At 38.4% G+C, this 24,394-nt stretch overlaps 1 protein-coding gene across 1 annotated transcript in view; it reads right to left on the bottom strand.

Annotated features, from left to right (window-relative positions):
• Window positions 1-21,354, bottom strand: part of necab1 (N-terminal EF-hand calcium binding protein 1) — a 31,783-nt gene extending 10,429 nt beyond the window's left edge. Inside the window, exons 1-6 of the mRNA XM_070846925.1 lie at window positions 21,250-21,354; window positions 18,591-18,615; window positions 16,169-16,277; window positions 8,853-8,878; window positions 8,504-8,601; window positions 2,139-2,275 (exon numbers count right to left, since the gene is read on the bottom strand). Coding sequence (XP_070703026.1) covers window positions 2,139-2,275; window positions 8,504-8,601; window positions 8,853-8,878; window positions 16,169-16,277; window positions 18,591-18,615; window positions 21,250-21,339 — 485 coding nt within the window. The 5' untranslated portion in view covers window positions 21,340-21,354. The remainder of the gene's footprint in view (window positions 1-2,138; window positions 2,276-8,503; window positions 8,602-8,852; window positions 8,879-16,168; window positions 16,278-18,590; window positions 18,616-21,249) is intronic.
• Window positions 21,355-24,394: the final 3,040 nt, after the last annotated feature.

Below are 24,394 nucleotides of genomic sequence, written 5' to 3'. Positions count from 1 at the left end.
ATATGAGCTCCCGTTTGTCCTCTTCACACTTGTAAAGCTGACCACAGAAACCTATTTAAAGCCACCAGAGAAACACCCAGATCCTCTAGATGTTTGGAAGAGCAGAGTGATTCCATTCAGATGCACGGGGGAATTCAGGGAAGGATGCTGCAGGAGTAGCTGCTCTGGGAGCGAGGGAGTCACACTTTGAAATGATGTGAGAGGGAGGAAGAGAGAAGAAACACTCAGAAGAGGTGAGGAGAGGTAAGGAAAGAGAAGAAGAGTCTTTCTGACTCAGATGTCGATTATCTAAGCCCATCATCTTCGGTCATGGTGAGAGAAGGGATATGATAGAAAGCACAAGAAAATCTACAGGAATCAATTTAAAGGATAACTCTGGTATTTTTAATTCTTTTTTGGGTTCAAAATGAGCGGTTAGTACTAAGACTTTTGGAACTGGTCCAGTCGATCATCAGATCAGCTGCAAATGAGCTACTATGACTGTAATGCAAATCTTCCAGGCAATTATTAATTTGAAGAATTTAACAACATTACTGAATGGATCCCTACAGAGACAGACCTGTCAGATCCTTCCTGATTGACCAGAAACAGACGCCATATAGCTCAGTTCAAAGCTGCCAGACTCCATTGACAAAAACAGCTATTTTAATTCACAGCCCTTGGAAGTGGTTGGTCTACTGCTGTTAGTTTGTCCTAACTTTTAAACGCCAAAGTCACACAATAACAAGGGCATATGATCATAAGCAATGTTTGTTTCTCTTGAGTGGAGGGCTGGCGGACGCTGGCAGCGAATCAGTGCACAGCAGTTGAAGTTGCAGCTCAAGTGTGAACTCAGGTGATGGGAGAGCTGCACCACCTGTGCTTTAAATAAACTATGAACACAAACATTAAGCCTACCTGCAGGGTCAGACCCACGTACATGTTCACGCACACACACACACACACACACACACACACACCGTATATGAAATTTTATGCACTTGTAGTCCGGTGAGTCATCTACATGACTAATGAACTGAGCACACTAGAGGCATACCTGAAATCTGAATGCAGACGCAGACTGATCAAGTACACACACACACACACACAGAGAGAGCCCTGAAAGAACAAGTACCTCCTTTAATTATCAACTGTCGTCTCTTTTCACATGGAGAATGAGTTTAATTATCAGTCAGTGCATTTGTAAACATGCTAATGATGAGATCATAATCACGATAAGGTCATCTAACTGTCTAATTGTCTAATCTGTCATGCAAACACCTATTAGTTCATTTTTGGCGAGCTGTCATGCCGTCTATCTTTACATACAGTCTATGTGGTGAACACATTAGCAAACAGTTCCCTAAGTACTCATCCAGCAGACACAGAGCAACATTAGCATCCATCTGTCCACTTGACGACTGTAAGTCTGTAATTCACACTCCTTTTAGCTCTGATTTGGTCTCCACCAACTCTTGAAGGTAATATTCTAGCTCTTTAGCTGCCAAATGCTCATTATGTTCACCAGCTAGTCGCTAACTTTGTCTGTCTTTTGTTTGGCGCTGAGCTGGTATTGTGTGCAATCAGTTTTATCAGTGTTTTTTTTCTGACGAGAGCTGCCTGCTGTGACTGGAAATATGGCTGAGGATGGGAGTAATGAAGTAGTGAACCACAACAACAAAGTTTAGACCAAAGCATTAAGCTGAAAGACGCTGAAGTGCTCTGTGGAGTTGGATGGAGCTGCAGAGTTGTTGATGATTCACCCTGTGAGTTCATTATTTCCCACAGGATTTAACAATCCCTCTTTAATTTGCTCCCTCCACTTTGCCCCCCTATAAGAATTTACATTGTATGATCAAGTAATAACAGAGTAAAGATAACTCCTGGATTACAGGGAAGAGCAGATGGTCTTAAGATGGTCTTAACAAAAACAGGGTAAGAACCTGTGTTGTTGTTCCTTGAATAAACACATCATTTAAGTCTAAAATGTGGGATCTAAATTTGTGTGTGTGTAGTTTGGACAAAACTGTTAGAATAGCTGTGAGAACTGTAATTATGGGTGCCATTGTACAATACAATTTCTCCACATTTTAATGACTAATTGTGTGTGTTTGTGTGTGTGTGAGAGAGTGAGTGGGACCAGAGAGGTTTGTTCTTACTTCTCCTGTCGAGTCTGCTCAGCTGTGGTTTCCATGGCACACTCAAGTGAGCTTTGAAGTGAATGAAGCTGATTGGTTGTCTCCTTCAGTAGGAAGCGGGTCACAAACTGCTCCAGGTGGGTGGACTCCTGATAATCCTGTCAATCAAGAAGGAAGAGGAAGAGGAGGAGGAAGAAGAGTTGGCGTGGGAAGAACGATTAAGAGAAAAGATGATAGAACAAGGAGAACAGTGACAACTTCCACATGCCAGGCAAGAGTCACTCAATGTCCAGACTCCCCCTGCTAATTAAAAGATGCCAACAAGATCATTCATTTAGAAAAGATTTCATAAGACAGCTGCAGGAGAGGAGAAAGGAAGAGGAGGAAGAGGTCCTCACACTCTACACCTCTTATCTGCTAAAAACAGCCTCTTTAATTATGCTTGATCAATCTTAAATGACTGATGGCATTAAATACAGTGCACGGCATTAACAGGAAAAACGTGGAGGGAGTTTCTGTCTCATTCATCCATTTTACTTCGCACATACTTAGTCATTCATTCATTCATTCACTGAAACTTGTCATCAAAGCTAATATTTTCAAACAAAACTGGTCTGACTTAGAATGACTTTGCTAATAATAATGTAACTTGTACTTGCGTTCAATTAACTCACACTCAATAGAAGCATTACAACAATAAAAATCAACTTTATCAGTCATACAACTGGATTTAGTTCTTTTATTGTCTCAGGTGTCCGCTAAAATGAAAACAGGCATTTAATCTCTGACATTAAAGGGGGACTTACAGGTCATAAAAAGATTCGGTGCAACAGAGAGATATCCTGACTTTTAGTTGCTAATGTGAGTCAAGCTTCAAAAAACCCTGGATCCTACATTTCAAATTATGCAAATATTTGTCTCGAGCTGAACTCAAGTTACTCTGATGACATCATCAGGGTACAGAGCAAATATAACATTACATTATATTTTAAAATATGTTCTTGGTGATGCATCATGTTTTTGACTGGCGCAACAGGTATCTGCATCTGCAAGTTCTAGTAGACAACATGTTTACATGGTGTAAATTGGAAAATATTTAAAAATAACATCAAAGATTTGAAACAATCATTTGCACCTTCAATCAAAATCACATCTAGGAAATAATTTCAGGCCAAGGAACAATTTGTTTTGTGATTCAAGGCTCAATCTATTTTCTGCAGGCTTTTTAGTTTGCTCAGAAAGCTGATGGAAAATGAATCAAACTGAATGACATACTGGAGAGGCGCCATTTGCTATGCCACCAGAGCAGCAGGCCTGAGTGTTGTTTTGGATCTAATCAAAAGAGAGTGAACAATGCTCGACACAGCAGAGTTTGCTGTTTGCACACCGCACCTGCTCTCACAGGTTGGAGCACCACGACTGTTTGTACACTCGACTAACAATGAGGGTTTGAATGGAAACGCTAATGCAAGCTGACAAACACATGAACAGGAATATGTGACAGAAAGAGAAATAGCTTTTAGTGATGTGTCTATTGGTAAGAGTGCACTGAAGATGGTTTAATTTTAAAATCTGGATTTGTTTATCAGACTGTGGAAGCAGACACACATGCACGCACGCACGCACACACACACACACACACACACACACACACACACACACGTCCTAATTACAGTATGCTGAGCGGGAGTTTTCCTGTGAGAGAGCTGAACTCTCAGCAGCTTCTCCAGAATTCAGAGCAGATCATTAGTCTCAGGGTTTTCCCTTCGGTCCCATCCAAAAGCACATCTGACTAAAGATTGAACATCTTGTGCTAAAATGACAGTTAACAACCTAAACTCTGTACAAAACACACAAACTCTCAGTGAAGTGCACATTCTCTCAGTGAGAGTGAGTCACGACAAAACTGGTAAAGGTCATTCTCCTGTCTACCATCTGAGTATGGATTACCCCCCCCTGTGATCTGTACCTTTGTGTGTGTGTGTGTGTGTGTGTGCGTGCATGCATGTGTGTCCACCTCATCAATCTGCAGTCATTTTAAACAGGTTACAGTTTGTCTGATTTTTTCCTCTTTTCCTCTTCCTTGATCTTTCATTTTCAGTCGGATAAAAGGTCAAATGAGTGTTTTGTTGGATGCGGTGCACTGCCGCTAAAATCAGGACTGTGACTACACACTCTGCCACACAATCACCCTCATTTCCGTCCTTTGTCAAATGGGTTGACCTCAGTATCTTTAAAACCCTCATTGCAAATCATCATCACATATTGTCAAAAACAGTGACGATGACTGAAGTGTGAAATGCTTTTTAAATGACCACCTTGCAGTGATTTTGAAGAACTGTCAAGAACTTAGTTCATAAATTTCAAATTACATGGTCTAATATGCAATGCTGACGCATCATCACCTTTTGAGTTGATATGGCGAACTTGTTAGCAACAGTTGCTTATTCACACATCCAGCAATTAAAGAGAAAAATGTAGTTGTTTAGTCATTTTTCTGTTCACCTGGCAAATTTAAGTCCAATATTCACCATCTTTTAGCTCTGTGTTTGCTCTCTAGCAATTCCTGATGGAAATATCTGTACAACGATTTGTAATTTGAGGTATATTGTGTATTTTTCCAGTTTATATAATTCTTAAACAGCATTTAATCAAGAGTCAGCTACATCCCATTAGCTCTGTTATGTTTTGTCTTAAATGTGTTAGCAGAAGCTACAACAGTCACACCTGGCAGTTACAGGGTCTAAATATTTAGTAACAACTACAACAATTCTCTGCATAAGAACTAGTCTGTGTGGTGCAAAACATTTTAATTTAATGCTGTGAAAATCTGCGCTTAGCAAACGCCTACAGTATTACTACTTGTCAAAGCCTAAAGTTAGCTGTGCAACTGGCTCCTGGTGTTATTGCATAGAGTATGTACATTTTACAGTCCAGCCACAGTGCAGAGGAAAAAGTCAAATAAAGCAATATAAAAATACTGATTCAAAAAGTTCAGATTCAGAAATCTGTTTCGTCTTTTTGGACTCTAATCATTGGTTTTGGGGAAATATTGGATCATTTGAAAATGTATTGAAATGAAACCATGTGAGAAGTTAAGAGGGACCCCAAATACACACTGTTTTCTGTAAGACATCAAAAGCCAAAAAGGTTGGAAACCAATGGATTAATCTTTGACAATGTTTTGTATTCTAAAAGCATTTTATATTATCCACTGTGTCAACTAAACTAAAGCTGTTAAATTAAATGTGAAAGTACAATTTCCCTCTGAAATGTGGTGGAGTGGAAGTATAAAGTAACATAAAATACCTCAAAGTTGGACTTCAGTGAATGTCCTTTCCACCGCTGTCTAATACTACAATAAACAGTGAAGAGTGAGAACACGGTGGCTTCCACGGGATGCAGGTGAGAAACACCTGAGATCTGCTCTGAAAGGTTTGGAGTCAAAGCTGGAGGAGGTTGTGCATGGGAATAGCTGTAAATAGCTTTGGTAGGAATATCTGTGCACAATGAAACCTTGAGAGTCCCTGCTAAGAGAATCAATTAAGATTCACAATAGTGTTCCAGCTCCCCCGCACATGTGCATGGATGTTTGATGCGTGTAAAACAAAGCGCACGCACAAATTAGCTTGTGCATACACAAGCACACACAAGTACACACTAATAATCTTCCAATGCAAAAAAAAAACAGAAACACCTCGCGTATGCACACACGCACAGCCGGCCCCCTCACACACATCTACAGCCAGAGACCACCCACTCAAACACATACACAGTTCATAAGAGACAACTGAGCTTTAGTCTGTGACAATTGCAGCATCTGTTCTCCCCCTCACTCAGCCAATACTTGCTAATACTTGCACGTCATGCATTTCTTCTCTCTCATTTCTTATGCTATGACTCATTTCAGAGTCACTGAAATCACTTATTGCATCGCACACGCTTTGTAGAAGGCAAAACTATGCATTAGGTTTGAAGTGGCCGCTTCAGCAGCTCTCTTTACAGTCCAGTGTTGTACCTTAGTCAGTAACTCCAAAATTTTGTCCAATTTGTGCAAAGTGTTTCGTTTTCATTGGAGCTCAAATATCTGTGAGAGAACAACAGTAACGAGTGTGTTTATGGACAAAAAAACCCTGATTTGTGAGATAAAGGCGGCGCTTTAAGTCCTGTTTTTCCTGTGGACTTAATGAAAGCTGGGTTAAGGCTTTTAAGAGACCCCAGCAAGGTGAATAATCCATTTCTGAATGGCAAAACTTTAAAATACACATCTTTGCTGCCTCTGTTGTTTCTCCTTTCTCTCCTGCAGTCTCACTTCTCACTCTCAACTATTCTCTTTGAGAACAGAAAGATGATTTGGGGTGCAATGTGATTTTCACACCTCATCACAGCTTGGTGCTGATGTTGAGGTCTATGAAAGATTGCAAAGGGATTGCAAAAGTATCTGCATTTGTTATTTCCTTTGCAGAGATAAGGACTGCTGTGCTCCAGCAGGTCTGACCTTTTTGAAATCTGTTTCAAAAAAACACCTTTCTCTTGAGGAGAAAAAGTTCTTTCAAGGATAAATATATATTCCTGGCTGCTGTCCTTTTTTCTGTTCATGTAATTGTTCAAGTGTTTACTAAACCGGTGCCATTTATCTTTCTCACCACAGTTTTTAGGTGTTGAAGTTGGATGTCATCATGTGTTACCTCCTTGTGCACTAATGAAAAACTGCCGCTCCGCTAAGAAATGAGTGGTTTGACTCCCACACTCTGTGTCTGAAGTAGCCACAATGAGACGCGTGCGCTCAGTGCAGCTCCAAGAGGCGATTTGAGCTTCACAGCATGTGTCATATGTGCCAGATGAGAAACTTCAGAGAAAGAGAGTGTGGTAGAAGGAAGAAGCGCTCCCTGCAGATCTAATAAGCCACCTCTCTTCCTCCTCCTTACATCCTTTTCCCATTTCTCTTCATCATTTGTCCCTTCAGTGCTTTGTTTTTCTCCTATCATCGCTGAACATTTACCTTTCTCTCTGTCTGTTTGTCTGTCTCTCTCCTTCCTCTCCCTCATCCTTCCTCTTCTCCGCTCTGATAAAAAGTACTCAGCTTCATCCACAGCTCTACAGTAAGATCAAGAGGGCATAAAGCTTTCTCCACAGCATGATCAAAAGCAATATTTGTTTGGTAACACAGCCACAACCCATTTAATTTCTCATCTATGTTGGCTACAAATCCAAAAATAATCATAACATGTTCTGGGGGTTAATTAGTAGCATGAATGAGTCCTTTCTGGCTCTGTAATGGAAATCTGACTAATGGGAGATCTGAGGAAGGCAGCTAGGCAGCAGAGGAGCATTCAGGGAAAGATTTTCAGCATGAAGTTTAGGCCATACTGTGAATAAATCAAACATGTCTTATTATCATTATGTGCACTGTATGACATGTCAGTGTGATGATCACTGTGTGGAGGAGTGGGTGTGCATATGAATGTGTCACAGTGATGTAAACGAACATGAACAAAGTGTTCAGATGTGAACAGATACTGTGCTCTGAACTGACCCAAACAGCATCCACATTTTAGAGATTTGTTTAGCATTTTTTCCATCCTATTCGCACAAAATTTCATATCTCTTCTTTTTGGTAATAACGCAGTCGAACAGAGACACACACACGTCATACACACTCTGCTAACTCTCTCAATACAGTCGAGTCAGGAACTCTGAAGTCCGCTAAGGATAAATGTCCATAAATCAATTTAGAAATGCTCCATATTGATTGTGGCTCACCAGATTCAGGCTTTTTCTTAAGTCCTTAAAAGTATTTGTGGTGGTTATTGTCTGTAAAGTGTGAATGGGAACAGCTAGTAGCCAAAACAGTATGACTTTACATGATGCAGATTTGCCAAGATGAAGCCAAATATAAACTTGTAGGTGTAGATAGTTTCAGACAGTCAGTGAGGTTTATTTGTGAGTGAGTTTTATTGTGCAGTGTAGGATAAAGCTTGACTGATGTTGCACTGGTTTTTTTTCTTGGCCAAGCAAGGCACTAGAGCCGACAACGCAATCCACCAATTTGGGCCATATAGTGACATCTCTATATCTAGTATAAGTATAAATTTCATTGGTTTGCCATGAAATTTTACCGAGAAATTCATGGCCCCCAGATTTTTGATGACTTTTTTCAACAGTTATCCTTTTAAGCTAAACTTAAACCAAATATAGAAAGCAATTTCTATATTTCTAACTATTTCTAATAATAAGTGTATGCCTGGAAGACACCAAAATGTGGATATGAATATAGATATTTTAAAATTTTAACAGATAAGAATAGTGCTTTTGTGATACAGCTGCTCTGTGTTGAGAAAAGCAGGTTTATCTTTCCAGTTGCAGTTTAATTTCTATCATCTTACCTTCTTTGTTTTGTCCATCGCCTTCAGTATGGACATGTTCAGGTCTTCTAAGGCGGCAAGGACATTCTCATATTCACCGAGGTGCTGGGAAAAATACTCTTCACAGAAGAAAGGCAAAAAAATACAGAAACATTTTGTGATTTAAACAACTAGGACAGAGCCGTAGGTGTTTTGTTGAGGCAGCACTGGTGCAACACGTCATTCAAACAGCCTGTAGGGGTTTGATCATGGAGCATGTGACCGCATTAAACTTGGTTCTTTCCTGATGCTGGAAAAATGTCAAATAGATTTGAGTCTATGGTCTATGGATAGAAAAAGTTGTTCTTATTCAGGTGAAAGGCCAACTTACCACAGAGTTCATCAGTGTCCACATTGCTGCAAAACAAACAAATAAGAGAAATATTTAAATAAAAAGAATTCCATAAAAACAAAAGTTTCTCCGTTCAAATGAGGTGACGGACTAATTTTTCTTCTCTGCAAAAACTTCCCCTTGACAGATTTGGTGAATCAGGTTGTGATGACAAATGTTAGTGGCTAAAATATGTCAAGAAAATATGTCATGAATAATTGAATAATTTAACTTTTTTCCCCAGAGGTGTGCGTCAGAGACTGACGGCCCAGACAGACTGAGTCCTTTGCAGGAAACCCTTGAGGATCTGTTTGTGATAAATGTCCACGCATGAGTGTGTTTTGGGGAGGTCTGAGTGTGCCTATGTGTGTCTGAAAGAAAAAGACAGAAGCAGAGATATAAAGAAGAGAAGAGCAAAAGAACGAGATGAAGGCAAAGAGAACATTTCAAAGTGGAATATTAGCCATTGTATGCTTTGTAGAGCGTGTCAAGAGCCGCAAAAGAGACATCTCATTCCTTGATGGAGGCTGGGGAATTAACATTGGTTTTAACTCTATTCCACATGAGATGTAGCTGTCGTGCAGAAGCAATCAATCGGTCCAAACAGGAGAAAACACTTAGAGTCACAGAGGAGAGAGGAGAACTGAGGAGGTAGACCAGAGGTTAGACAGTAAACTGAGTGACACACTAAAAAGCTCCTACTTGCGTGACTTGAATTTGTTTTTGCATCTTTAATCAATACAGGATTCATTTTAAGGTAGAATATCTACTGTAATTGAAACATGATGAATTATAGTAGTAGAGTCAAATTTATTGTTGCTTTCAGTGGCTACAAAACTACATATCCTGAAACTATCTGCATTTACAGGCTATATGCAAAATCTATGAAGTATTGAATAAACCTTTCAGTGTTGGACATCAACCCTCAGCAGGTTATCCAGCCTGCCAGGCAGACCTTACAGCTCAGTGAGTCATTCTTTAATCAATACAGGATTCAACTGGAGATTTCAAAATTACTTCCTAACAACTTTGCCGTCTTCCTCCTGCTGTGTTCATTTCACAGAGGGAGTCATGTTCGCTTCTGTTTCACACGGTCAAGTTCACTGTGATTTAGCACAGTGATGATGATGATGTGTTTTTGTTTAAATCAAATGCTTTTGACATTAAGATTTTGGATGTGATTATTTCATATTGCAACATTTTATTGATTATATCAGGTAATATAATAAAATAGTTAGATTTTTATATTTGTTTAGATGAGTGGATTGTTTTTTATTTTTTACATTATACCAACCTGAATGTGTACATATGGGAAATGACAATAAAAGTTTGTTTTTTTGTCACAAACTGCAAACAGAAATATTGACTTCTGGTCAGAGAATAAATGATGTGGAGGAAACTGCTTCTGTTTACCACCAAAATCGGAAATGGACAAAATTAGCAATAAATGTTTATAAATAAATAAATGTGACGTTCTTGAGGTCTGACATTTTTGTGGAAGTGATGTCACCATCATGAACAAGGTGATTTAGCGGGCATGACGGGCATCTTTTTACCTCAAAGTTAATGTCACTAAGATTCTAATTTGTGGGCACAGATTAAAAATGAGACAAAACAATGACATTAAAAAGGCAGTTCATCTGGACAAATGATTATTTTTATAGAATAATTTATTGTAGCACAGTATAATATTTTAACATCTACAGTAGCTTGGCTCTCTTCACAGTTCACCTGAAAGCACAAATGTATGTATATGCATATATATGTATATACAATATATATAAACAACAGTCTGGTTCAGTGACTTTGAACAGAAGAGCTGGGTGAATGGTTGCTGTCTGAAGGCATCATTTTGTGGGCAAATTTCACTTCTAAGAGAGCCAGGCTGGCTGTGTCCCCCTGTTCCTTGTCATTAGTTAAGTTGGCTCATGGCTCAACCTCCGTATTTACAGCACTGCACAGAAATAAGAGTGGTGTTCATCTTCTCATCTAGCTCTAAACAAGAAAATAATGAAAAATGTCAAACTACTCCGTTAACATCACTGAAACCATTAAGTCTCTTCAGAAAAACTTGTGGGTTCAGTGGTGGTTTCGCTATCTGGAGATTGTGCATAAAACCAGTTGGAAAATTTGGGGTGACACCACTTGACTAACTAACTTAAATGTCGATTTTCCATACTAAGCAGGTCTGTACAGTAACATCTACCAATCCGTAAAATCTGTAAAATCACTCAATTTAACTGCATCAGAGCCCCCTGATCCAGAGTGTTATTTTTTTATTCACTACTTTAATCATAGATCATAGATCTCAATAACTTGGCCTCATTGTGACTTTTTGATCAAGACCAGATTTGCATAAAGTGCAGACATGCTAATGAGGGAGACAAAATAAGATGGAGGGAGGGAGGATTGGGTGTTGGGTGTCTTTGCATGAATGATATTTACAACAAAATTGTTTAGTGCGTTGCCAGTGAAAAGGTCTGTGGATTTTTGCCAGAGCCTGTGACAGCGAGTGCTAACCTTGCAAGCCAGAGGGAGCCAATCCCAGCTGACATTGTTTGAGAGGCGGGTTACACCCTGAACTGGTTGCAAGTCAATCTCAGGGCCAACACACAGAGACAGAACTTACACTAAAGACTCAAGAAATCATTGGTCAGGTATAATGACAGACAAATAGAATATGTTTGGTAATTTTTACCCATCAGGGCATTATTAACTACTTGTGTTTCCTGACTAGAAACTGCCTCAAGTGAGGAAAACGTCTTTCTACTGAATGCTGGGACTGTCCAAATATATTGTTTTAAGATTTTAAACTTTTAAATGAATGTGGAGAGACAACGTCTGCAATGTGGTGACATCAGAGCATTTTTAAAGAAGATTTCTTTTTTTGAAGAAAATGCAAAATATGAACTAATAATAGAATAAATGTAAATATGATAATAATCATCATTTGATGCTATGCTGAGAGGTTACAGTGAATCCTGCAGTCTTACCTTTGTGGTGACGATCCAATGAAGTTACACTAACAGCAGCAGGTAACAATTATTAAGGAAAATGAAATGCAGTCTTCATAAATCTTCTTCAGCCGCTGTGGCTCAGAGCGTTTTATTCTCTGGTCTGTTTGATTATGCAAACGAAGGACGTAACACAACTGACACACTGCCTCGAGTAAATTTAATCTTCACAAGGACGTTAATTAAACAACATGAATAAAATCAAACAAAACTATTCGCCCTAGGTGACACCATTGATGGCCATCATCCTGCTACAATCACTCAATCAGCAGCCACCACAGCCGGATGATGAAGACGCTGGTTGACTATAGTGAACTGACTATCAAAGCTGCAATTTCTCTCTATAATCAGAAACTTTATATTTTTTTAAATTACACACAGTAGTAGCATTTCACTTATCCTTCTGCGTCAGCGTTTGTACTATACTACAAGGTCTCTCATGAACATAATGGATTGTCTAAGCTCTGAATCACACCTTAACCATCACAACTAAATGCCTCTTCCTAACCTTTTACTGTGACCCTCAACAACAACCCACTATGATCTGAACCCCTCAACACGCACACATGAAGGTCAGTTAACTTGTCATAAGGAGTACAACTCGACTCTGGATGGAGTTTTTCAGGGTTTGAAAAATTAATCTGATAATGGTGATTGACACTATTGAGTTGCATTATTGAGAAAGTAGGAGCCAATGTTTTTGGTGCTGTTAAGGACTTTATTGGAGTGCAATACAAAATCTTTACACACACACACACGCACACAGGCACACCCTTGAAAATCTCACTATTAACCTTCAAAGACAGATATCCACCTGTCTGATCCTGCACTACAAAGCACACTAATCTACGTCGAGTGATGCTACGCTGCTGCATCACTCGACACTTCGACAAACTGCCGCGTGGCTGCAGTTCATTGGACCAAAACCCTCATGAAACAGAAGCAGAGAACAAAGTATAACTTAATCTTTCCCACAGCAACCTTAAGGATGGAGTATTTCACTTCCCAACTTTTTTTATTTAAACATAATGTGTGTGTATATATTATTTATACATGTTTTAATAAAGATTGTTGAATTTCACAAAAAGTCGAAGGGAGGCTATTGGAGACTGAACATTGTGATTTGTAATGCAGAGTGGGTTGTTCAAAGAGATATTCAATTACATAAAAAACATCAGAGAAATAATGTGCAGCTTCAGGCTTCAACAGCACCTCAGAAACATCTTTTACAGCAAAAACAACCCAAACCAAATCCAATTTTCCATCATAAAACTTGTCTGCAAGGAAGGATATACATTATTACATTACTGTCAAATGCAAATCTTTGGCCTTCATTACAGCCATCCGACTCCTCACCTCAAATGTCACCCCTGTGTATCCTGGAGGTGTGAAATGCTGCTCATTAAAGCTTTTACATGGTACACAAGGTGCTTTAGTTCAATATCGTCATGCATACCAGAGGGGTTTGATCAAAGGATACATGAAAACTATTAAACTGTTAAAGGAGGAGTGGCTCTTTTCCCATTTCTCCTCTTGTGATAAATGGTCTGATAAGTGAAAATCAAAAATTATAAATTACTATTATTCATACAGCACGGAAGTGACACAGACAAATCTGATTACTTCTGCCTATGATAATGTAAAATGTAAATGTAAATATAAAGCTTCTTTTTGCTTTGCTTGTGGTGAAAATACGCCAGTCTGTCCAAAACGCTAGAGGACGAATGCTAATGGCCCTGGTGACTCTTCTTAAAGTACCACCAACAGATCGATATTTCATAACTTACAGAAAGAGCAAACTGAGAAGGAAAGTTTCACTGACTGAACTCTGTTGCACCTGTAACTACACCTGATAGTGATGCTGGGGTGCACTGAACACACCTTGAGTACATTTCACTACAGCAGAGTGAGAACGGCAAAAACCAATGACAGGCTAATAAAGAATGGAAACATGGTCAAGTTAGTAAGTCAGCAAGCTAACTCTTGCCTGACTGATTGTTGTTCCCATTCATTCATCATGACTGTGCTTTTATTGGCAAGACTGACAAGAGCATTCACTTTCAAACAATTCACCCAAAATTAAACAAATGTTTTGAGAAATCACTTAAGTTTCAGTCATTTCTGTATAGCCTACAACTACATGGCTTTCAGGAGGGTTCGGCTGCTATAAAGGGAACCACAAGGATCAAAGAGAGTCTTACAACCTGCCGATGGAACAAGGCTGAACACGAGGGAGCAGTAAGTGCTGTTCAATAAACACATTTGCTTAGCTTAAAACTGAAGGAGTGCAGCTGGTTCCAGTTGAGCAATGGATTTAATAAGACCTTGCAGCAAATGCAAAGCACGGACAGTGGACCTTCATTTTTAAGCTTTGGGTTGGGAAAATATAATTGAGTAGGGGAATCAAAATTAAAGTAATGTATTGTTGTTATTTATAAAATGGTTATTAATTCTAAGTTACAGCTCATAAGTGATAAAAGGGGATGAAATATGTAATTTTACACTTTGACATAGATTGAAATAAATGAAACAATTGAGGGACAATCTTCCAATTCCTCCTGGAGCCAAACGAATAATAATTGGATGTTGACACAGACATTGGCAGCAGCACAAGATACAAACATGTTCCTAATTATTATCTCATCCGTACGTCTTTTAATTTCATGCAGTGGTGTGCATTAAGTATGTCTGGGGTGGCTGGTAGATGGATGCTGAGGGTTTCAGAAGGCCAGTATGCATCATCAGGTGGTATCTGTGCAGTTGCCTGTTGCTACGGTGCTACCAGGTGTTGTCTGGCGGTTGCCATGGTACTCTGAGTGGTTGCTATGGTGTTTAAAGGGGTTGTTAGAGTAATTCTGGGTAGTTGCTGGTGTATTGGACTGCGTAGGGGCTGCAAATCTTGTGATGTGTTTTAATAAAATGTGTGTGAGAGGTGCAGACGATGATAATAGTTTACCAATAATGTTGCAATGCAAGGTTACAGTATATATAGAGTATGTAAGTATGCCTTTAATGCTTGAAAATAAGAATGTGAGACAGGTTGACGGGTGAATAGAGAAACTGGTTTGACATGAAGTGCCCTTGTCCTACAGCAAGAGGATACACAAGCAGCCTGAAGTACTTCTCTTCACATCTCTGTCTGCTTGTTATCACTTCAACAACACTGAGATGATGAATGAATAGACAGTGTGGTCCAATTCTATTCATATTTTATATATCAGTCACTTGATTTATGATGTTTTTCATTATGTTCTGTTCACTGTATAATATTATGATAAACCAACACGATTTCTTGTACATCCTCAGCATCCAGCTTGGTCTGAAAACATAATAAGATCATCTTGCACACAGAGCTTTGAGTCGGGATCATAATACACTCCCCTCCAAAAGTATTGGAACAGTGAGGCCAGTTCCTTTATTTTTGCTGTAGACTGAAAACATTCGGGTTTGACATCAAAAGATGAATATGAGACAAGAGATCAACATTTCAGCTTTTATTTCCAGGTAACGGAACACCAAATTTTTAGGCGAGCAAAAGTATTGGAACAGATAGACTTCAAATAGATTAACGTGAAAAGACTTAATATTTAGTTACAAATCATTTTCTTGCAATAACTGCATCAAGCCTGTGACCCATTGACATCACCAAACCTTTGCATTCTGCTTTTGTGATGCTTTTCCAGGCTTTCACCGCAGCCTCTTTCAGTTGTGGTTTGTTTTGGGGGGGTTCTCCCTTCAGTCTGCTCTTTAGCAGGTAAAATGCATGCTCTACAGGGTTGAAGTCTGGAGATTGACTTGGCCAGTCTAAAACCTCCCACTTCTTGCCCCTGATGAACTCCTGTGTTGTTTTGGCAGTGCGTTTTGAATTTCAGTCTACAGCGAAAATAAAGGAACTGGCCTCACTGTTCCAATACTTTTGGAGGGGAGTGTATAAGAAGATTGTAAAGTATTTTGAAATGAAATTATTTCAAACACAGCAGTCACAATGTTACCCAGAAATTTCAACCAGTGGTTCATATTTGAATGTATTTGCACTTGGTAAGATGTTAATGTAAAATATTACGTTATATATGTTCTGATATTATTGAAGTTCATACAACACGACAATTATGTGCATTTTAAACAGCGCATTATAGATTGACTACGCTTAAGTTATGTTTCTATTAGCTGTCACATACATTTCTGTGTTTTACGGCATGTGATAGTGCTGTAAGGCCGGTTTAGGGCACATTTGAAAAGAAGTTTAGAAACAATGGGGTGATTGCAAGATGTAGAAAAATGTGCAAAACTTAACTGACTTACTCTGTGTTGTGAGTGTCAATTGTGTGGAAGAGCTCCTTCAATTCATCTGCTGTCAAGACTCCATCAGAGAAGTAGGCTTTGAATTCATCAAAGGACAGTTTTCCATCATCTGGGGAGACAGCACAAATACAACTTGTCAGGACTGTGAGGTGAGGTGGCCATTTTCTAAAGCATTCCTTAAATAAATCAAAGACTTGCTTTGGTCAGATGCAGGATACATGGAAGATGGTACATGTCTAATAAGTGATTATAATAACTTTTAATGAAGTCAAGTTCAGTCCACTCCCTGATCTGATGAAACACAGACACGATGTAGCAATTATAAACTGCCAGGGCTGAATCAGCAAAAGATGGTGTCAAGTGCATGGATCAAATTCCCTCCAAAGTAGAAAAAGCCGTGATAAAATCAAAATAACTCCACGGTGAGCCGTTCGTCCTTGTTTTTATCATAAGAGTAAACAACACTGTGAAGGGTCATCGCCATTTGTTCCATTCGACCAACTTGATGGTAATCTCAAACAATCAGTCATTTTTATGCTTTGAGGCTCGGCAATTATGATTAGAACAAAAAGACCCAAGCTGTGTGAAATATTCATGAGAGGAAAATAAACAGAATTTCAAAATGAGGAGCCCCAAACTGAATATCCTGAAGCAAAATGAAGATAACGAACTACAGACAGCATGTTTTCTACGCAGCTCTGGTTTAGCTGGTTTCTCTCTGTTTGTCTGACATGAGGTGGCCGATCTTTAAATGTTCACTGCTGACCTGCTGCTCTGGAGGTGATGTTCAGTACTATCTGGTCCCTATGGGTGCTGTGAGCGAGGGCTCCTTTTGGAGGATTCACAAAGGCAAACACATGTGCACATAAATAAAGCACACAGTGACTCACTGTCGATGAGCTCAGAAATCATCTTGGAACAGACCTGACATATGAGAGGCTGCCGTTTGCACAACACTAAAAACAAACACGTGGGACGACTTCTCATCTTGCTACAGGACAAGATCTCAAATCATTCCCAGCGTGGGACGGACATTTAATGAATAATGAAGCTTGTCGTGCCATGTGAATAATGAGTCCTGATTAGCTTATTTCTGTGTGAGAAAGAAATTTTGATATCAGGATCTCTGTTAAAATATATGAATGAAATGAAAACCTGATTTCAGTGTCAGCTTTTGTGGTTTGACCATGTTATATTACCAGTGAAAAAAGACTGTGAGTGTATTTAACAGTATTTATACTTTGTATTTATGATAATATTTTGTACAGTCCTACAAACAAGCGGTGGTCTCATCTCAGATCTGCAGGATGAACTGTGCACATTTTGACGGAGGTTAAAAAATCAAAGCAGCACATTGGAGAGAACGCATTTAACCTTATTATTATCTAGTTATATAAAACCCTTCATCAGAGCGTACTCGTAGTCCCAAATAAAAGGGGGCAGAGTGTGCCACAGAGGCAAACCTTAGCTAAAGCACACTATTGTAAAAGCTTCAGATAAGATTTCTTACTGCTGTATTTAAGTGCATCTAAGGAAAATGAAAAAATGAAAAAAATACACTCATATGTATAGGTATAAATCTAAGGTGAAGATATCAACCCAAGATGTATAACTCCTTTCAGTGATACATTGAAGCATCTCGTCTCCTTCTTCCAGCAAAGAAAAACGAAATGATCTACACTTGTACGCTTCATATCTGTATGTATTTGTGTATACTGACTGTGTGTTGCTTAAAAATGAAGGAAAATGATTTAAGAACAGAAACGTATATATGAGTTATATAAAACACTTATATTGCAATTCAAATGAATTCTTAAAAAAGCAGAAGAGTCTATCTAACTGACTTCACTGAATAAATCAGTCAATTAATTAAAATGCAAGGTCTGTGTGCCATACAATATAGAGATTGACAGCATTATATCGCTTCTTTATCTTCCTTTCTGCCTTTAAACTTTAATAGACAGTATTTACTATATGTTTAGTGGAGCAGGATGGATAGGCAGATAAGTCTCCTGCTGTCTCTGGTTAACAACAAAATAGCCTACATGTTTTTGTATATTCATACTGCATATTAATACTGCACAAGATCATGCTGGTGAAAGAACAGCAGAATCTGCCCTGAACTGCCTGTTATTCACCTCCGAATCATTAAGTGTGGACTGGCATGATTAAAAATGTCTAACTGGTGCAAAATTTTGACGTTTTTCTTCGTTAATGTTCTGATGCTGAACCTCAGGGGCATGGTCAGTTTCCTGTTTCCATGGAAACTGAAAGAGTATCAGCAGAGAGCCATGATCAGAATTTCATTGAGAAAGTACATCTGTTTTCACACACGAGAAAGAAAGGCTGAAGTAGTGCCCAAGACAGAGGAGTGTGTGTGTTTGTGTGTGAGCCTGGAAGGAGCTTTTGGTGCAATATTTACCGTTTTTATCAGCTCTCCGTAAAATCTGTAACGAGAAAAGGAAAAGAGGCGGATGTCAGAAAAGGTTTCACATCATCAAAGTTAAAGTAAATGTGTGTGTGTGGGGTGGGGGGGTGAAACCATCGATCACACTTTCAAAAGCAGTGTCATTAAATTATTGATAGCGCTGTCCCAGAGTCCAGAGGAGATGAAAGGCAGAGTGGCAATGACCACATCAGCTTTAAAAGGGTCAAACCACCTCGAAATAGCATCACCCACTTTTTCTTCTTGTCTTGGTTTGCACTTGTGAAGAGGAGTTTGAACAGGCTTTGAGTGTATTTATGCATTATCATTATAAATTTAATCTGACAGCCCTATATGTTCAGGATCTACATTTTAAAATGCCTTCTTTCTAACTTTGCATTTCCCTTGCTTGGGGGACTTCAGCTCTGTGCGACAAAGGGGTAAAAATACTAACACAAAATACCCACCCACCTTCCTCGAGCTCTTGGCAGTCTGTCGTATGACTTACATAATTGGTTCAGATTTTCCTGCAAGTAAAGCTGGGTCGCTTCTTTTGCTGTCCCCAAAAAGCCCCATAAAATCCGCCTCTATCTCACTTCTACCTGTCGTCGATCTCTAATTTCTATCGCCAATCAGTTCATTTCAATTCAATACAATACAACTTTATTTATCTCTGCAAGGCAGCTGAATGCCGAAGCATCGTCTCCACCCAGTTCAACAATATGGAAAAAACACACAGCGAATCACAAAGTTAAAACAATCACTCGTCATTTCTTCAGGTTTTCATCCCATGTCGAATATTGCCCTTTTTCTTTTATCTAGAGCTGTGACATTAACTGATTAAGAGATTAGTTGACTGAGAAGATTAATCAGCAATTATCACAATAATTGATGAATTAAGCCAGTTTTTAAGCAGAAATGCCAAACATTTGAAGGTGTCAGCTTCTCAAATGTGAAAAGTTGATCATTCTTCTTGTCTCATGTCACAATGAATGGAATATTTTGGGCTTTTCAGCTGCTGGTAAGCCAAAACAAGACAAGTAATGACATCATTCTGATGTTTTATTGGTAAAACAATGAAAATGTAGAAAATATTCTGCATATTAATAAATAATGAAAATAAATGTTAGTTAAAGCCCCATGTCTATCTTCTCTCCAAACTTTACATAATCTACATAATTTACATGCACTATGCAACACCTGTTCTTTCTGCTCTTATTATTGCATGTATGATATTCGTGCAGATGATGTTAATGAAAATCTATTAAAATTAAAGGCTGATTGGATTTGGTCGTTCAGATATCAGCTCCCACTTCATCACTGTTCGGTCTCATCATCTGATCTCATCCTAATTAATCTTTTACATCTAATGCATCTTATTGAATCAATTTAACCAAGAATAGAAGTCTGATTCTGCTTCAGTTTTTTTCCTATTATCTGGTAATAAAGTGGAAATCTGGCATCACAACAGCATCAAAATATCATAATATATAATATTACGATTAACACACATAGAGACACAACAAATGTAACCTGTTCAAATATGAAACTATTGTTTGGAGTCAGCATTTGAGTGTTTATGAGACGCAACCGACTGAGGCGTGAGCTGCAAGAGATGTCAAGAAACAGGAGAAGAAAACACTCAACCATCTCGCCTCTGAAGACGAGCAGCAGTTTCATTCCCTGACGCTCAGTGCCAGAAGACAGAGCACCTGTTCAACATCAGTGAGACGTTTGATGTGGGAGATACGGCTTTCCTTTAATAACTCTTGGTTCCCATGTGTGCATCCTCCCCTGTGTTTCTCAAATACTGAAGGCAGCCAACAGGTCTGTGGTTGAGACATCAGAAGCGAATGAAAGAGTGGAGGAATGAGGGGAAGATAATTAGGTGACGGATACCGAGGCAGAATGAAACAGGGGAGGGAAAGCTCCTCAGAGAAGACGATCATTATCAGTACTGATATGCACGTCAGGTGTGATATTAATATTTAAATCATCATCATTTGAAGGAGATCTACAAATGTTAGGAATCCTCATAGTTGTTCATTTTTTATTTACCTGACTTTTTAGATTTTTTGAGCTACATTTCAGCATGAATATCAAATTTAAATGAATATCAAAAGTAGACTTCTGACATTTTGTTAACTTGATTTTTGTTTTTCCACGCTGATATAAAAATGGATGGCCTTTGAAATCCTGACACCATGATGCTAAATTAAAGGTCAGCCTTGTCAAATTAATTCATTCTATAAAACAAGGAACCCTCTGTACCCTGCATGCATTAGGGGGGTCCACATTAACTCAGGTGATCCAAAACCTCCACCAACAAATGTTTAAATAATATAGTCCTACATTATGCTTCTAAGTTTTTGCACTTAATCAAAGAACAAAATGAGTGCAGACACCTCAGTATAAGCATGAACAGTGATAATTACTGATAATTAATTCATGTCATAATGAATGGAATATTTTGGGCTCTTCGGCTGCTGGTCAGCCAAAACAAGGCAATTAATGACATCACTTTGAGCTTTAGGATAAGGTAATGCGATTTTTTCGTGGTTTTCTGATGTTTTATTGGCCAAACAATGAAAACAGAGAACATAAACTGCATATTAATCAATACTATAAGTAAGGATTTAAAATTTGTTTTACTTACATCAATGAAAATCGACATTCCCTTTTTGAGCTCCATTTGAGCGCTGGGCTCCTCAGACACGGGCTGAACCTCCTCTGAACAATCCATCATTTAAAATGTAGCTTCAGCTGGGAACTGCACAGGAATGTGTCTTCAACCTCTAATCTGATCAAAGCCACTGGTCAAAAAGAGCGACTCTGTGCCAGTGTCAAGTCAGCAGGAATAAAACACACAACTTCCGGATTAAAGTTTCACAATTCAACCCATTTCTCGGCAGAATATCACAATAAAAAAAAGTAGCTATGCATTTCTTCTGTCATGTTTTCGCTCCATGTGGTTTTGCTCTGTCTTTCGGCGAATGATTTTGAGGCTATTCTTTGCACTGAGCCTGAAAACACCCGCAATATTCCCGTAAATGTGTGCCTTTATTTTGAAAGCAGAATAACTAGACTTCCTGTCATGTCCTGACTGTCTGTCAGTCTCATCTGCTGTTGTGATGAGTCCACAGCTGCAGCGCATCTCTGTGGAAGCTGAAAGAGTCATTGAAATAAAAAATGTGTCTCACTGTATTTTTCATTCTTTGATACAATATGATAAGAAATGCTGTCATATTCAGAATGTAATGTGACAGATGTCACTGTAATGTCCAACATGTCTATAGTAATAACACACAGCTGACTGAGCATCATAAATAGGGTTGCTGTATAGCCAACAATATGGTCAAAAGACACAAAGGGCAGATTAAAGGTCACCTCAGCTTGAATTAAACTAGTTGCTTTTCATGTCCTCTCTGTGGCCTCTGACATTCCCCTCCAGGTGTTCTCTGACAGTGAAAGATGAAGACTGACTCTGTAAATCTTATATCCAGGTCAGTCTCTTAAGGGTTTCCAACATCATATGTGTTACTTTAAGTTCGCCATAGCTGTTAGACTGTAGTTGACATTTGTCTGGTCAAATTGTTACATCTACAGCATCACAGCAACATTATGATTAACGTTTTGCACACCCTTATTAGTTTGGACGAATAATATGAGAAAATACACCCAAATAGTTTTTTAAACAAATATTGTGTGTGTAAAAGAACAGTTGAAGAATGTAGAATGAATAAAAAACACTGAGGACACAAACATGGGGCTTTGTTCGTCCACATGTTTTGGGGCAAACCGAGTAGAAAAAACTATTTTTTAGCACTCAAAAAACCACAGAGATTAATTAGATTCCTATCAAATGTTAAATGTTTCCACATGAATTCAGGGTGATGAAACTCATAGATTCTATAAAGCGACAAACCATCAGTGCACTTCATACGTTTGTAATTTGGTGTAAAACTGTGTAACAGTTCCATCTAGTGGAGCCTTATACCAGCACAGCAGCCTGTCCCACCACATCATCAAATTAAACACGAGCTTCTCTATATATGGAGGATTTATTGCAACCTTTGATCGTATCTGTGTCGATACTTCACATGACTTCAGATACAAAGCAATACAAAGTTTTTTGAGGACCATTGCCTCAGGGCCTCCTTTGCCCACAGCTGGGAGAGTCAGGCGGTGAACGGTGGTAGATGCATGAATGCACATATTGTCTGCTTCACTCCCCTCATTATGAATTTATGGTGAGCAGGGAGATTCCCTTCAGGCTACTATATCATACTGTATGCTCTCAGAAATACCAGAGAATGTAGGGGAGTATCAATACAACTCTGCTGCATACTAGAAATCCTGCATAATGTAAGCGCATGTTATAAATATTTGTTTTTATCAAATATGTATGAATTATCTACATTTTGTGGGTATGATATGACTTCCATAAATAACTGGTGTCCATACAACTTATTTTCTGTATTGGAACGCAGCTATTTACTTTACACAACATGAAGTGACCTACACTCTTGAGATGCTTGTACTCTACTGGACATTTCCACTCAGTGCTACTTTTATATTTCTTCTTTACGACCTTTTAGTTTCCTGTGATGGAAAATATATTTACTGAAACACTGTACTTAGGTATATTTCTGAGGTGCTTTTAAGTTACTTTATACATTGATTCAAATACATCTCAGAGGGGGAGATTGTACTTTTTACTCCACTGTGCATATCTTACATGTGCAGTTACTTCTTACATTGACAATTAAAATTATTCAAACAAAACATATAACCACTTAATAAAATATGATGCATATTATCGGTTAAACAACTCAACAGCATAAAAAGCTACTAAAATAAGCTCCACATTTACAAGCTACATTAAAATGCTTATTAATATGTTAGTAATAATTCATCAATATAATATACTGTACATTATAATATAACATGATGACAGGTGCCATTATGCATAATGTGCACTTTTGGCAGCCGTTTAAGTACATTAAAGTACATATTACATAACATTTTGAATGCAAGACTCCTACATGTAATTGAGTGTTTGGATATTGTGGTATTATGCTACTTTTACTTCAGTAAAACTATCATTCTACTTTTTTCACCACTGCTAATTTCAGTATAGTTTATGAGCTTATACCCTTCCTATCAGTGAAATTAAATATGTACATTTCCTGAAGTCTGCACTTAAATACAATTATTTATAGTTACTTGTAGGCATATAAATCCACCCAACTTCATTTCTGAGGAAAATATTGCACTTTACTACATTTATCTCACAAGTTACATTGCAGATTAAGATTCTTCAAATACAACATATCATAAACCTATTAATATGATGCTTTGTTATTTTAAAAAACAATCCAACAGTATAAAAAATCATTAGAGTGCCACTTCAGCAAGCTACATTAAAATTCATGATGCCAATGTATTCATGTCTGAGGTGTAGTTGTATAATATTGTATTATCAGCTTCATACGTAAGTAAAAGATCTAAGTACATCCTCCACCACTGTTTCTCAATTGATAAACTGCTTCTCATCCTTGAGCTCTGTGAGGTTGGATATGTGGTTACATTTATTTTATATTTACATATTTATAATCTAAGTAAGTGGATCAATATAATTTAATATAATTCAAATTAAAGATCAAGGCATGTGTGTGGTAGTTAATTCTGCTTATGTGGCAGCGCCCTGGCTGACAGCAGAAACCATCCAAGCATAATTAATAGTAAACTATCGTGATTTCTCATGAAACCCCGCGTAAATCTCGCGATGCCAATCGGAG

The sequence above is a fragment of the Pempheris klunzingeri genome, chromosome 16 (genome assembly GCF_042242105.1).
Source record: "Pempheris klunzingeri isolate RE-2024b chromosome 16, fPemKlu1.hap1, whole genome shotgun sequence".
Taxonomy (NCBI): Eukaryota; Metazoa; Chordata; class Actinopteri; order Acropomatiformes; family Pempheridae; genus Pempheris; species Pempheris klunzingeri.
Note: the sequence above shows the minus strand (reverse complement) of the source record. Positions and strands in the feature narration are given on the sequence as shown.